Source organism: Liolophura sinensis, chromosome 13, assembly GCF_032854445.1.
Source record: "Liolophura sinensis isolate JHLJ2023 chromosome 13, CUHK_Ljap_v2, whole genome shotgun sequence".
Taxonomy (NCBI): Eukaryota; Metazoa; Mollusca; class Polyplacophora; order Chitonida; family Chitonidae; genus Liolophura; species Liolophura sinensis.
This window is the reverse complement of record NC_088307.1, coordinates 5,879,850-5,896,873: the sequence shown is the minus strand read 5'-3', so window position 1 is coordinate 5,896,873 and position 17,024 is coordinate 5,879,850. Positions and strand designations below refer to the sequence as shown.

At 41.7% G+C, this 17,024-nt stretch overlaps 2 protein-coding genes across 2 annotated transcripts; one reads left to right on the top strand and one right to left on the bottom strand.

The window, feature by feature from the left end:
• Positions 1-1,642: 1,642 nt before the first annotated feature.
• On the top strand, positions 1,643-3,753 carry LOC135480473 (uncharacterized). The gene is made up of 3 exons (XM_064760312.1): positions 1,643-1,647; positions 2,279-3,237; positions 3,728-3,753. Exons 1-3 carry the CDS (start codon positions 1,643-1,645, stop codon positions 3,751-3,753), a joined length of 990 nt encoding a protein of 329 aa, XP_064616382.1.
• Positions 3,754-12,701: 8,948 nt separating this feature from the next.
• On the bottom strand, positions 12,702-15,207 carry LOC135480470 (melanopsin-A-like). The gene is made up of 2 exons (XM_064760308.1): positions 15,162-15,207; positions 12,702-13,632 (listed from the first exon to the last, which is right to left on the bottom strand). Exons 1-2 carry the CDS (start codon positions 15,205-15,207, stop codon positions 12,767-12,769), a joined length of 912 nt encoding a protein of 303 aa, XP_064616378.1. The 3' UTR covers positions 12,702-12,766.
• Between the last annotated feature and the right edge of the window lie 1,817 nt (positions 15,208-17,024).

Here is a 17,024-nt window from a genome sequence, read left to right as displayed (position 1 = left end):
CCAGATACCTGCGGTAATACACCCCAGCCTGGGCGTCGCAGTTATTGGGGTTGGCCTGGTCTAGATGGACGGCCAGACACCGAAACAAACACAAATAGTCCCTGTACGGACCGTTATTTCTACCCACCAACGTGTGTAGCCCCTTGTTTCCTTTCAGGTAAGAGGGTAACGTCACCCCACCTTTACCGATAGGCTGATGCGGGAGTTTGTGGACGAAAAACAACACGTTGGTGATGAGGTCGACGGTCCATTTCGTATTGGGGCGTTGTTTTTGGGCCCAGGTAAGCGGGTCTTGGGTGAGCAGATGCTGGGTGTGGAATCCTCGCAGGTCAGCCCGACTGGCCACGCGGTACGGTGCGTCGAGTACTCGGGTGTTGTTGGTGCTCGGGTAATAATACCGCACCTGACCCGTCTCTTTGTGGCGGAGGATATATCCAAAACTGTAATTGATAGTGAAAGCGGTCGGCTGGTCTTCGTAAATCTCGTCTACATAGGCTGGGATAGCACCGAGATCACTCAGTCGGTAATTATAACAGTCTTGAATTGGTTTGTGGCGATGGAAATGCGTTCGGATCGATTGCCAATGCCGCTGGTACAACTCCAGGACGTCACTGTCACCGCTCGGTAAGACAGCCTCGTGAGGCTGTACCGGGTCGGGCTCGAACTGGCTCGTTGGACTTTTTTCTTTTGTTTTTTCATTTTTTCTTCTTTCAGCGAGGTAGCTTCCGCTAAACTCACTTGAGCTTGACTCGTGCTGGGTTTGTTGTCGTCGGTGGTGGTGGTGGTGGTGGTAGATGAAACAGGTCTCTGTAACATAGAAGGGTGTAGACGTTATAACCCAGGTAAACCTAGACATACTCTATATACATACTATTGTACATATGTGCGTATGTACATATGTTCCGCTAAAAAATTTTATAATACATATAATACATAGGAGGCATTCCGATAGATATCAACCCTGGCATGACACACTGACACACTGACCCATACTATTGGGGATCGTCTCAAGGATGGTAAATGAGCGCCCGATTTAAATAACAACAAATCATAATTAATTTTTCATGGGATATTGTAAATTAAGTGAAATAAAGTCATACAATGTGTTTAAATGAATTGTGACATGAGTTTGCTTTACACAAATATGAACTAAATGAAATAAATCTATATATATAGATATATATACTGATACAATTGTTAACTCTGCAAAACCCTTATACAGTTTTGGAACAAAAAATAAAGAAAATGACTATATATATATATTACTCTTTCCAGACACGTATTGTCGTTTGACCTTTAGAGTTATGCCCCTTATTTCCGTTATTCCAACAAAAGTAGTCACCCCTGCTAAGCGTATTCCATCAGGAGTTATCCCCCTTGTTTACATACATTTGACATCGCGCGCATTCGTGGATTTCTACTACGAAATACATAAGGAAATATCCTCTAAGCTACTTAAGCTTTCTATCTAGCTTTACTGGAGTTACAAACTATTAAAAGACACAACTATCCTTAAATATATTGAACTAAAACTACTGTTATTCCCATAAGAAATCTAGCGAATACGAAGCGTAATATTACGTAATATTTATTAATTGGAAACAACAACAACGTCTGAAGGTGACCGATAGACAACTACTTTATGCGGTAATCTACTAATTAAAATGAAGCGTCAATCCGCTAAAAAAAATTTTTTTTAATACATAATACATAGGAACCATTCCGGTAGATAGCAGCCCTAGCATGACACACTGACACACTGACCCAGTCCCTTTTTTAATAGTAATTTTCAGCAATGAAATGCAGCATGTCTTATTGCATATGATCCAGTAAAGAAGTTTTTTTTATACTTTTCATATACTGTTACAAACATGTAACATGCGATAGCTCTTACTGTCTTCAATTAACTTTCAAGAAGCAAAGCGGGTTCGGGGAGAAAGAAGACATCTAAGCCTACAATGACCACTTATTCAATTGACACTTATACACGTAGAAATCACAACCACCAGCCGATGTCGGTATACATAGCAGGCGAGCTGAACACAACCCGGCTGACAACAATGTAGCGTCACGCGCACAGCTCTACCAGGCTGAGGATTCTGTATGAAACGGGCGGGAGAAAAACATAAAAGCCCGCTCGTTTTTTTACACTCATCATCCAATCAGTGGGCTGATAATTCCTTTTGTCGTGCTTTCGCCCAGGCCAGGGTTGTTAGTATATATAACATAACCGCGGGTTTGAGTTGATCAGACTGTTACGACATTTGCTTGACTTCAGTTTTACCGTTACATCACTACGCTATGAATCATCAGGCCCGCAATTTTTTGGGAGTGTCGGGGAGGAGCGAAGGAATGAATGGGATGAAGACCAGTCTTCTTCTTCTTCTAACCGGGATGACGAAGAACCGTGGACACCATCACCCCCAGCCTCTCCAATCCTCATCATCCCGAATACGCCGTCACCACCACCCGACGGAGAGGGAAGAAACCTCCGTCCCTGCCCCTGCCTACGGTGTATGGGTAGAAGAGCTGGTTGGCAAGTGGAGATAGGGCGGGGGAATTACGGCAATCGACTCCAGGAGATAACCACCACCAACAACAACAACAACACGCCGGAGACACCCCGCCTCACCCAAACACGCATGGAGCGTTTTACAACACGGAGGGCTCCCGTGGGGCGGGGTATTGGTCGGGAACTCCCCCGGCAACTGAATTTGGATTCGGCGGGGAGTTCAAACCCGGGTCGGGTAAGATCACCATCACCCCCATCACTCCCATCACCTGTACCAACAACAACCCCACCACGATCACCTGGGTGGTTGACGGCACGCCGGGGTCGGGCCCGAGCACGTCTGGATTCGGAGAGGAGTTCGACCCGCCCTACAGCCCGGGTCCCACCCCAACCACGGGACACCAGCCGTGACCGCCGTGAGGATGAGAACCGGTTACCATCACCCCTAGCCCAGGCTTTGCCTTCTACCCCGACTAGGGAAGTAGGGGTGGTTAGAGCTCACCCCAACATGCCGCTCCACACAGCCGAACTCGGGAATGACAATTACCTAACCAGTGAGGAACGTAACAGCCTAGTTAGAAATGTGGAGGAGCGGTTAAGAGCTCAACCGCCCCTACAATGGTTTCTCATCCCCGCGGCGGTTGGCGGGATACCGTTAACAACCACTCCACCGGAGTCAACACCACCACCAGCAGCACCACCTGTCGCACCTGGACCGGGCGCAGGTGAGGGGCTTGTGGCGTTCTCGCCGGGTAGGGGACAGGTACCCGACGGTTTTCCGACTTGTCGGATTTGTTATGAGAGACCGTCGGGTGCATGCCTCCTACCCTGCGGGCATGCGGCGATCTGTCTCACCTGTGCCCGCAGACTGGACCCACAGCGGTGTCCGTTCTGTAATTTGTATATTTTACGTGTTGTTCGTTTATTTTATTAATTATATGTCTCGTTTTTTAATTGTTTTCGTGTGAATTTGTTTGAAAAAAAAAAAAAAGAAAAAAGAAACATGGCTCTTTAAAAAAAGAAAAAAAACAAACAGCACTTTTTCCAACGGCCCTTTTCAGGGCCACCCAACTCTTCCCGAAAGAGTACTTTCTCAATCTAAGCACTAAAAAAAGAAAGAAAAGAAACCCCACACCAGACACAGTCTTCCCATTTTTTTTTTAATTGTACAATTGTACTTGTTCTGATATTTTTTTTTATCCCAAATCCTCAAAGTCTTCCTAACCTTCTACTCCACCTAATGCATACCTAAAACTTAGAGTTACTTATTAAAACTTAGAGTTACTTAAAACTTTGCCTAATTTATACCCAGCCTGAAACAAACAAACCATGCATACCTAAAACTTAGAGTTACTTAAAACTTTGCCTAATTTATACCCAGCCTGAAACAAACAAACCACTGTTTTCTCTATTTATCTATCTATATCTACATCCCATATACTGTTATACTGTTATACTGTACTCTAGTCTACTACACGCTATATCACGCTAGTCTATACACATACACCCCGCGGTGTGGAAAACACCCACCAAATTTTCTTGTGTGTATGTATAATGTATTGGTGTTACTTATGTATTTTCAATGCAGGGTGGTTGGGAGGTAGGCAGGCAGGTCAGTCGGTGCAGCCGGTGCAGGGTAGGCTTGTCAGTATTAGACATATATACATATATTACATATATACATAGCAGAAGAGGTGTTTATTAGGACACGCTCACTCGATACTGGCGATACTACAATAATTGTCCATAAATCTGAGGACGTTTGAATGTGTACACATTAACACATACTACATGTGCATAGTAAGAGTTGATGGAAAAAAGCCATTTGTAAGATTGTTCTGAAATTATTATGTGATAATTCTGTATATGTACCGAAAACGCATGTGCGAAAGTCTTTACAAATGCAGCTGTTCATAATCAACTACTGTATTGTAAAGTGGTATGCTGCAGCGTTTCACAAGTCGAGTTCAACAATAATGCACTAGTACCACTCGGTCGATCTACCGTAGTATCGTTATACTGTATGATACTGGTTTGTTTACCACAGAGTACGTGACAGTGTGTCATACTTATCCCTCTGTACCATTTCTACACTGTCTCCTATATACAATATGACTGTGTCTTTACTCTGTGTTACATGTACTACAGGTGTACACAACCTCGAAGTGCACATGCTCTTGTTTCACTTATGTTCACGCCAGCGATTCTGTCCAGACATTGAACTCTGTAGAATATCTCTGTCTATTAAATGACCCCGACTATTCACTGGGCCAAGGCTTACCGTTAGTTTGTAGATAGTAGTTTGCAGGCTTCCTGCTTAGAACTGATGGTGTTAAAGCTATAATTGTTCAAATTCTCTTATGACGGTTGTATATAATAATCAGTTAATGTATTAAATCGTTCTTTGATAATTTTTCTTCCTTTCCCAATGCTTGTCGAAATTCACTCAATACATATGATCAGCATCTTGCCTGACAAAATCCCAGTAATCCTGTAACCCCAAAATTTCCCCAATTTGAATCACTAAAAATATACGATTATCTCCACAATTCTTCGATACAAAATCATTTCCGATCTTTTTTTCTTCTCCTCCTCCTCCTTCAGACGTCGCTTCATCCACGTTTCTAGGCAGACCTTGTCGGGTTTTGGATTTTCCTGAAGAACACCAGGGAGTGCCACATCCTGGACTGCTGCCAAATCGGGAGCCCGCCAAACCCCTCGAGAGCCAATGGCTCTTCTGCGATTGCTCGAGAATGCCCTTGACTTATTTTTTTGTCGGAAATCACGAGCTGACCGGGAAGCTTTTCGGACTTTCTTCCTGCGGAGCCTGAAAACGTCTGGAAGGGATCCCTTCACACATGGGACAGACAAGTCGCTTAAGACGGTCTTACTGGTAAAGGGAAGGGCAGCCTCAGGGCAATCTCTCGGGTATCTGTCCGTACTCAACGGGGAGGTATCTCTTTTAGATAACACGGAGGAGCGGTTGGACAACCCGTCATTATCCTCGACATGTTTCCCCGTCACTACTAGGGTCGACATCAGTGTGAGGTATATCTGATGTGACTGGATCAAGAGTGTTGCCCTTTCAGTTGTCTGCGATGTTTCTTTCCACGTTTAAATCCATCTCCGACCCGGCAGGTGAGGGCCAGAGCTGAACCCGGCTGAAGTCCTCAATGTCCTCCACAACCAAGTCATCTTTGGTTGTGGACCTCCCGGGTTGATCGATCACTTCAGGTCTGGGAACAATATTGGTATCTTGTTCAGTTATTTTGTCGACCAAACATTCGCTGGAGGACACGATCTGCAATTCCACAGATTCGGTTCTGCACACGCGGAATAGTTCGAAGTCCACAACCTGTGTCTTTGGCGGACTTTCCATCGTCCCCGGCATCGGCGCCGTTTTGCAACGTCTCACACGTTTCCACCATCTTGTGGCTGATGTATCTCACGTCGCTTACCGACTATTTCTTCCACTGTTGCGGAAACTTTTGATGAATGGCATCCCATGATAGGCTCTGGCGACACTATCGCGTCATTGTCATCTTACTTCGATGAAATTCTAAATTAGAACTGACTATTGTTGACGTTGCCATGTTTTTTATATTTTACGTATTTGACGGCGGACAGCATAATAATGGGAGGAAGCCGTGCCCTGCCCGGGAGAAACCCACAACCATCCGCAGACTGATTTTCTAAAGAGCTGAATATAGGTGACAAGATGAAAGAAACAGAAAACATGACTTTGTTTCTCATCGAACTTTGATCTGATCAGTTACACAGTAACTTCCTTTTGCTGGTTCAAATCCAGTGAATTATAGCTTTTTTTTTCACTGTGTATCTATTTGTTTGAGAACATTTAAATTATCAATAAATGTATAAACGGGGTATATAGGTATTTTAAGGGTACCTCTAACCAAGTATGCGACAAAGGGTTAATGCTGTCGGCTTCGACATAGCCAAACACTGTCCCCCAAGTAACACTGTAGAAACTTCCAAACGTCTCTTAAGATTGGCTGCTCTTTTATCATCAACGATAAGTCTTACTTCCGAACTAAATCTAAAATCGGTGGGTTCGCACTTGTAAATTTTATTCAATGAGCATGGCTACTTTCTACAGAGACGCCACCTGGCGTCCCCTAAAACACCAATCAAATCAATAAACAAATCAACGCATATATTCCTGCTGGAAAGCAGTCACTGTAATGTCACTGCTGGATTCAGCTGGGATCACCTACAGGTCATAATCAATCGGGATGGAATAAAGGTCATACGCGAACAGCACTATGCTCAGCTAATCAAATGACCTCAAAGTTACAAACATATGGCAATCTGCATAGTGTGTGGTCACGCAACGGAAATATCTTTTCCCGTATGTCTGAAAATAGTGAAAGGAAACAGGTGCTTATGTTTAGACTGCTCAGATACGGTAAACTACGTGCACGTATAGGTCTATTTTAACGTTTCCCTGACATTACATGATATAGGCGAGTGAACAGTAACCATCATTTGCCGTGGTTCGATCGGGCTTAAGTTCTGTGTAATCATCGCTGAGCTGCATGAATTTCGTGACTGCTGTTCTTTCCTGCCAGCGCATGCATTCAAAGGTGTAATCTTTGTAAAGCAGTAAAACGTGTTCTGGGTACGTACTGCTCAATATCCACGTGGAGAGACTGCACGGACTTCCCCGTTCACCGGGGCCCTTGTGTTCGTAAATTTGTGGTATTATATAATCGTGCCAAATTTGACCAATGAACTTTAAAATGGATCATTCTGTTAGTGGAAAGCTCCGGTGTCATGCAGGCATCTTAATGTGTCTTCATGTCGGGATCATCTAAACCGAATGTAAATACCACACCTCATATAATTATCTCCTTTATCAACTTTGGATGAAGATGATTTTCTTCTCTCTAGGTCCTCTCTGCAGGAATTGATGGTCTAATTTAATCTGTGGTTTTATTTGTGTTTAATTTTAGATCCTCATAGTAAATTAACCCTCCCTTTGTTATGCCATACTTTAGGTATTGACCTAACTCATGCTGTGTATAGTATTATGTTTTTTTTGTGTTACTTTGTTTTGTAAGGGAACAATCATTTGGATGATTTCGGTTAATTTCGTCAAGAAATAATGGTATTTTGGATCAGCAGTTACAGTTACATTTAATAATCTGGAAAAAGTTCATTATGTGTTTGTCTGAGGAACTGGGTATTTACATGAAGGTTTTAGTGCATGTGCTTTCACTCGCTATCTCTCTGGTTATTACCGGTACATCATGGATAACATTAGCCTGTACAGAGTCGCAGTTGGGGCATGACGTAATTATATGTGTTATAAAGTCAGTCTACATCTTCGAAAATTATTTACATTATTTGAAGACGTGCTAATTATTATGGGAATTGAATCTCTTACTGGCATATTTGGTTTTTTTCTGTTCTGAGTATATTATGCAATCTGCATTACTCATTATTTATACATATGGCAATCTTAATGAGGTGCGGTGATGTACATAGAAACCCGGGCCCCCCAAATTAGCACAATTTATCTTGTTGTCATTTTAATGCCCGGAGTTTATTGGCCCAAGATGATGATCAGCTGTCGTTTTACTTTAAGTTAGATGAAATGCCACTGTATTAACACAGGAATATAATTATGTTATATGTGTGAGAGAAACCTGGCTTAGTGGTGATATTCCTGATGATACTGTTAATCTAGATAGGTATTGTACTAAAAGAAAAGACAGACACGGAGGAGGTGGAAATGTATTGCAAGGAATCTCCTAATAGTACTAGACGTAAGGATTTAGAGAATGGCAGTGAGATGTTATGGATAATGGTGGAACAGAATAACAAAAGCGTCTCATTTACATGAGCTTTTTTTAAGTAATCTGGAAAAAAATTTAACTTCAATGTAAAAAGAAAATCCCGATGCCATGTTAATAACGGGTCTACATCGGGAAAAATACCACGATTTGAGCGAATTGAAAATGAGCCTTTATGATATGGTAGCTGGGAAAAATCTTTTTCAACTAATTAATAAATCCACTCGATATACTGATGCTGCTGCTTATGTACTGGACTTATTCATAACGGATTGTATTGGTTATAAAATTGACTACGGACTTGCCTCACCAATGGCTAATCTCGACTACTGTACTATTTATTGCACTATAAACATCTTATGTAACGATAAACCAAAGGCTTTTGTAAGACATGTGTGGGACTTTAAATGGCCGATTGGTATGGCCTGCGCAATCTTCTCTCTGTTACGCCATTTGATGTCGTTGGTAATATTTTCTCCCACGTGAATGACAAATAATTTGTCTGGAACAGTTTGTTTTTGTCATGTTGCAATGAATGTGTTCCGAATAAGAAAGTCACTATTAGACCAGGTGACAAGCCTTGGATGACCAACGATGCTCGGTATAAGATACGAGTGAGGAATCGTTGTTTCAAATAATACAAACGGACTAAGTCCGATGGGATAAGTTTCGATATTATATATCTAGAAGGGAGGCCAATAATGCTAAACGTCAAGCAATACTGCGTTACTCCACAGATTTAAAAGGTAAACTCTCCAACCCCCAGCTGGATACAAAAACATACTGATCGATAATGAAATCTCTATTAGGGTCGAAAGCAAAACCGCCTATTCCTGTTCTTGCTGTCAATGGCAAAAATGTGTCAATTGACGTTGAAAAGGCGAATTCATTTTCATTCTGTAAATTCATCAGAATGCGTTTCAGCCGGCCCCTCACCACACAGTGCCTGCCTTGCCACCTTTTACGTATGTTACAGTATCACGTCTCAGTTGTATAGACCTGTGAAACTAAGATTAAACATTTCCTTGAGACCCTGAATACACGGAAAGCCTCACTTACTGATGGTATAAACAACTTCATGCTTAATAATTCTGCTGATTGTGTTGCAGCTTCCGTAACGAATCTTTTAAATTATTCCTTACAGATAGCTGTCTTTCCAGCAGCATGGAAGCTCTCTCGAGTCTGTCCTGTATTTAAAAAAGGAGATAGACATGACGTTTCTAATTATCGACCAGTGTCGCTTCAGCCCTCTCTTTCTAAGGTCTTGGAGAAGGTCGTGTATAAACATCTGTGTGAGTATTGTATGTCAAATAATCTTCTTATACCACAGAACTCTGGATTTAAACGTGGGGATTCGACTGTATGCCAGCTTTTAAAAATTGTTCATGACATATACAAAAGTCTTGACAGTGGAAATGACACCTCTTTACTATTTTTAGATGTCAGTAAGGCATTTGATGAAGTCTGGCATGTTGGTCTCTTGTTTAAGTTAGAGCAGTTGAGTATTGAAGATCCTCTACTTGCGTGGTTAAAAGATTATTTGTGTGACAGAAAAATTAAGGTTTGCCTTAACGAGCCCGAAACTCATCCAATATATGCTGGTGTCCCACAAGGCTCTGTATTGGGTCCACTTCTCTTCTTAATTTTTGCCAATGATATTAGTATGAATACTGAATGTAATATTAAAGTATTTGCAGGTGACACATCCTTGTCTGAAGAAATTTTAGATTCAACAACTTCTGAGGCTAAACTTAATCGTGATCCTGAACGTCTATCCAACTGGGCTAGTCAATGGCTTGTGTCATTTAATGCTACCAAAACTGTTTATCTCTTAATATCATTGAAAAATAATCCCTCACATCCGAGATTGTATTTAGATGGCGTAGATGTGAAGAGCGTTCCGTCCCATCAACATCTCGGAATTATTCTGCAACACAATGGTAAATGGAATGAGCATGTAGGAGCTATAGTTAAGACAAGTAATATGAAATTGAGTATGATTAGTCGGGCCAGGCGAACACTTACTAGAAAGTGTATGATCACACTATATTTTGGCTTGATAGGGTCTTCTGTTGAATATGGAGATTTTCTATTTGAGATCTGTAGCTGAGCGCTCTTCACGGTGACCATTGTGCTCTGTAGAATGAGAATGGGGCTGAGCGCTCTTCACTGTGACCATTGTGCTCTGTAGAATGAGAACAGGGCTGAGCGCTCTTCACGGTGACCATTGTGCTCTGTAGAATGAGAATGGGGCTGAGCGCTCTTTACGGTGACCATTGTGCTCTGTAGAATGAGAACGGGACTGAGCGCTCTTCACGGTGGCCATTGTGCTCAGTAGAATGAGAATGGGACTGAGCGCTCTTCACGGTGACCTCTTTAAATATAACATTATCGACCATCAGTAATGTAGTAAATGTAAACATAAATGTGAATATGCATCTCATTATTTCCTTGACTGCCCTGCCTATGCCACTCATAGAGTGAGTGAGTGAGTGCTTGGGGTTTAACGTCGTACTCAACAATTTTTCAGTCATATGACGACGAAGGAATCATTAGGGTGCATGCACGTGTAATGTGCCTCCTTGTTGCAGGACGGATTTCCACCGCTCTTTTATTTAGTGCTGCATCACTGAGACGACTTACCGAAGGCAAGTAAGCCGCCCCGCCCGAGCCATTATACTGATACGGGTCAACCAGTCGTTGCACTATCCCCTTCATGCTGAGCGCCAAGCGAGGAAGTTACAACTTCCTCTTTTAAAGTCTTAGGTGTGACTCGACCAAGGCCACTCATAGAAAGCACATGGTAAAAAGCATCTTTAGAATTATACCTCCTGGGGTTCACCCGTCTGTATTTTTGAGTAGTTGTTCTAAACACCTTTGTACTATACTCTTATTTGGTTCACCTGAACTAAGCGTGAATAATAATCAAATGATCTTAAAATCTGTACATAATTTTATAAGCGTGTCCAATAGATTCACCATCCAAACCCAGCAATAATAATATAATATAATAATGTGTTATTTTATGTATATGGGTTGATTTTATTGTTGAGGCGATCCCCCCGTGGCTATAGAGCTGTGGGAAATCCTCAATAAACAAATAAAAAATTACAAAAAAACATACGGCATAAAACCAGCCAAATTTAGACAATAACCCATCAATACTCCAGCAAAGAGAGCGACACCGCTGCAGATTCTTTGACTTAAGGCACCAGCCCTAGTCAGAAGAGGTGTTTGTTAGGACACGCTCACTCGATACTGGCATTTTTCCGTGGGAAAAGGATGTAACCTGTTGTATATCCCGCGGAGTGTCCTGCTGACTCACCACTTGGGGTTTCACAATAACCAGGCACTTGTACAACATTCTGATTTTTCGTCCGCTTCAATTCCTGGAGACTGGCTCGCTAGCTCCATGTGACGTCATTTGATATACCCATGTGTTTAGCAGTAAATTTTCTCGGGCTTGTGTAGCGTCCATTTTGTCTCCACAGTTGAGAATGAGTTTTCGTATGAGCTGTCGGTTTTTTGTTTTTACCGGTATTTCCTAGGCAATGAACTCGCATTAAGTCTTTTTTTCACCGCATTTTCAGACAAAATCGTTTGCGAACAACACAATACAAACATGCTACACCGATTAGAATACTGATTTCATCCATTGACCAAGAACGTTCCTTTCGTCTTTCGAACATCATTGGAAGCTGTTGACTCCTTTTCTTTCCATGATTCGTCCCTAGCTTCGTACTTCGCACTTTCTTTGGTTTGTTTTCTTTGGTTGTCGGCTGGTATACGAATATCTGTTTAGACGCATAGAATCTGTTTATATTGTCCCTGTGTATGTTGTCCCCCAGTCTTAGCTATGATCGACTGTCTCCACAATGGTAGGGCGGTCTGGGTTAGGCTCAACATCTCTACAATTGGTAAGTTCAAACGCTCACATGCTTACGTCGATTCAAATACAGCGACTGGTATAAGGACATATGACGCCATTATGCCGATCTGGCCGTAGTTATGACGGCCTGCCCTATGCAGTCCGATTCTTACCCTCCATGTCGACAATTTGTTGGCAAATACAGGCTCAGAATCGGTTTACTGAGGTACATCACTCATGTGAACATATGTAAAATATTTACACATTAACAAAGCTAGGGGTTTTACAAAGAGCTCTTTCACTAGCACCTACTTCCATGCCTAGATACTGGTATAGTTTTGCACCAAACTAAATAACAAAAATTAGAACTGAAACTGTGTCGTATAAGCAGTATCTATGCATCGAAACAGATATTCGTATACCAACCGTGAACCAATGAGAACGATCCAGGTCAATAATCGCAAGTACAATTTCTAAAACAATGTATAACACAAACCACCAAAGAACTAAGAAATTATATAAAGTATGACATTAGGCCGGAATCCCTTTGACCGTCTCCCCATAGTTCGTCTATCTTCCTCTCTTGATCAATTTAAGGAATTCGTACCTGAACTCTCTGTTGTAAATCCCGTAAATAATAGGGTTGATGAAATTCGCGATGGTAAAGGAATAGAGTGTGAAATTCTCTATTGTTTGCAAGGTGAGATCATCCTTATACCCGGGATAATAAACCTGAGTGACCCGTACCCCGACAAATGGGAACCAACAGAAGAAATATATCCCAGTAATGAGTGCAATTGTAAAGGTCGCTTTTGTTCCTCTGGACCCTGTTCTTTTACCTTTGTTCCCGTTGGCCTGTGCTTGTACCGTAAACACGGGAACGTCACTGATGCTCTTAGCTCTTTTGTAGATGTTGATGTAGCAGTAAATGATCATACCTGTCCCAGGGAAAAAGAGAAGTATTCCTACAGTTTTAGTATAGGTGAGCGGAGTAAGCCCAGGAGACCAGTTTAGCTGACAAATTTTGAGGTTGTCGTAGTAAACGTATTCCCCAAACCCCATTAACGGCATTGCGGCCCAGAGGAACGAGTATGACCAGCAGAAGACTACGGCCGCTCGGAACTTGTTTCTGTTCAGAATTTGGTGATATCGTAATGGCCTTGTAACGGCCACATAACGGTCGCCGGCAAGGCAAACCAGGGTCAACAGTTCCACATACGCCAACCACGTGCTGATCAATCCGAACAGGATGCAGGGATGATGTCCAAACACCCAGCGGTCTTTGAAGACACTGGGCGTTACAAATACAGGGGACACCAAGGCGAAGGTGAAATCTTTAAAGGCCAAGTTAGCCACAAGGAAGTAGGACACTTTGCGAAGTGCGTTACATTTGACAATTGTGGAAATCAGCAATCCGTTGCCAATGATGGCTACGACTGAAGCGATCGTGTAATAGGTAACTTTGACAAAAATTAAAGTGGTTGGTGGAGCATCAGAAGAAGGGTCTGTATCTGTGAAGTTGCCAGGATTGGTAACGTTTGACGTCAGCACTGCCATTGGACACCATTTGGTTTCAGAAGGGTGGGCCTGAATATCCTGAACACGGTGTGGCCAACATGTTGCTCGACTTCACGCTGTACACTCTGAAAGTGGACGAAATCCGTAGAAGATGTAACATGGTTGGATAATACTTTGTTCTGTACACTTATCACCTCGTACATATATTCGATCTCAGCTGATACGACAGGTCGACCTCAGTCAAACAACTCGAGCTGATACATCATCGCCGGTCACACACTGTTAAGATAATCTCTATATACAATAAAAAGGTTGTAGAAGGATTTTTAAGCTCTAAAAATGTAAGACTGAAGTACTGGAGGTTCTAATACATATACCGTATAAGGACATCTCCGTATAGGATTTCTCTACACTCTGTACTACTTTTCCGCACAGACAACTGACAGCTGGTTAAGGTCAAAGGCAAGAATACCTTATTTAGTTCCTTTATGTACCAGGTTTACAATTCTCCTTAAATTTCTCCTTATGTGAATTCGAGGAAACCATTATGTGACCGTTTTTCAACCATCACACTTTAACTACGGACGCAAGAATTGCGTGACTCGGTTCAAAACTGACTAAACTAAATCTCTCAATAAGCATGATTCAACAATTAACTAAATTACGGGATAGTCCGGTACCGTAGACGGCGGGTATTCGAATCGTCTCATTCGTGTGCAAGCCGTCAACAAAAATGGCCATTCCAGGACAACGTCAGTTTTGACGTTTAGATACAATACCAATTTCAAATTTATAGTCCGTAGATAAAATTTCCATTATCATGGTGTACTTATCTTTACATCACAGAGACTGCGTCAGTCATCTGCCAAAGATCGGTGGTTTACCCCATGCACTCGATCCGATATCCTCTACCCTAAATTCTGGCCGATATTGTATAACTAAAAATTATTGACTATGGCGTTAAACACTCTCTTGTCTTTTAACACGTGCCATTAAATTTAAATACATTATCTTGAATCAATTTGTCTTAGCACGGGTAATTTAAATAACTTCTTAAAAACTCCAAAACGTCTCACTAACAAATTAGACGCTCAAATACATGTACCGTATAAGGACATCTCTACACTTGGGATTTCTCTGCGCTTTGTACTACTGTTCCTCACAAAGATTTGATTGATAGAATTTCATCACTAATTCTATCGGTGTTTAATAAAACTGGTCACCGCTACATCAAGGTCAAATGCAACAAGGCCCTCTTCCGTTTCAATACATACAAGAGTTACCATTCATGGGATGTTTCAGTGTTCATCTAAATGTTTGAATTTGTCAGTAATGGCATCTACGTGAAATTCGGGAAAACCACATATAAACAGTGTATAAGGTATTCCGATGGATACAAATTGCGATCTCCTTTTGGATCTATACCTTTTCTCGTTTTACGTGTGACCATATACAGGAACTATTAAAGAGTAATCTTCACCATGCAGGCCCATTCAATAAACGGTACATTGATGATTTAAACAATCATTTCAGTTTTGATATTGTAAATTACCCTTACTTGGACAACAATAAACCGAAGAATCCTGCTTATGGTGTGTACATATCTCACCTTGTCGCATTTGTTAGATCATGTGTGGTATGTGACGATTTCAATCAACGTCACGAGTTATTGCTGCAAAAGCTGGTGTGTCAAGGTTATTCCATGAAACGCCTTCTTTTTGTACATTGAGTATAATTGTCTTTGTATGAAAAATATGGATAGAGCGTGCAGAATCATATGAATCGTGACGATGAGGTTTAGTAGGCTTTATCATGGGCTAAGGGAGGTATCTTCATCGTGTCGAATTAGATCTCCGCGTTTGATATATGAACAGTTGCAATCAAGACGCAACTGAGATTCATATTTTTTCATCGTATTCAAATCGTGTACAATGCTAGTATATATATATGTTATATATTAACACTGTACACGATTTGAATACTGATTTCACTCGTACGCAAGAACATTCCTTACGTCTTGCGACCATCATTGAAAACTGTTGACTGCTTCTCTTTGCGTGATTCCGTCCTCTTTTCGTACTTTATATACTTTCTTAGTTCTTTGGTGGTTTGTGTTAAATGTCATTTTGGGAACCGGCCTTGCGATTATTTATTTAGAGCATCCATTTTGGTAGACGTCAGAGATACGAATGTGTATTTCGACGTATTACAGTTTCTGAACGTGGGTCTCAGTAGGAGTTCACCGGATGTCAAAGTTAAATGTGATTGTTCTGTGTATAAACACGTACTGTGCCGAACTGAAAATCGAATTGAAAGTACTTACCGTAATGTATGGATGTTTAACCAAACTGGAAAGCGGGGTGGCAGGATTGCTGGAGAACTAAAACATGCGCATCTACCAAGTGGAAGATACCAGAAGGTATTGGTTTCTCTGCACTTGGGACCTCAATGAAATGATATATTCAGTCAAATGAAGCACAAGTATTGTGTGAAGGACCTGGAGACTGTAGCGTGCGACCCCTGACGACTCAAACCGTCCACTCCTGTCACTTCTTGGTCATATGTTCGGCGTTACTCGTCTCTCCACGTCATACCATGAAACCCCATGAGAACAAAGACAGGATAGATGGTGGACTAACGAAGGTCTCGTACCTGACACACCACCCCACCTGATGGCTCGTTGATTATAGCAGAACGCGTGGTTCTCATTAATCTGCTCTAGGTGTAAATGTAATTAAACATAACTGTATATAAGCGTCAAGTCCGACATTCACATATCATTCGTAGTCCGTAAAGGGCGTTCCAAGTCGATAATCGCAAGATCCATTTCTAAAACAACGTTTAACACTAACTCCCAAAGACAAAGGTATGTAAGAAATTATACAAATACGAAATAAAGCCGGTGACACATAAGAGAGAAGCGGTCATCAGTTTTCAATGATGCCAGGCAGACAATGAATATTCCAGGCATGAATTCCATATCAAAGTTCAAATTCGTAGTCCGTGAATGAGTTCCATGTCAAATAACAATTAAACAAGTATTTCAGTCGCGCTTTAATTGCGACTGTTCATAAAGGCATCATGTTGATGTTGATCTTTACGGTCCCTAGGTTAAGCGGTATTAGATACAGTTTGAAAATGATGAGCGTTACAAACCCTAACCGATCAGATTGTGATTCAAAAGTAACGGACGATTACATCTTTCCCGTTAATATGTAAAGATCTCATGCTACAAGAGGCGCCATCTATAATGTTACACATGACATACAAGATAGACGGTTACACTGGGGAACCTGCGCCATCTATGTTG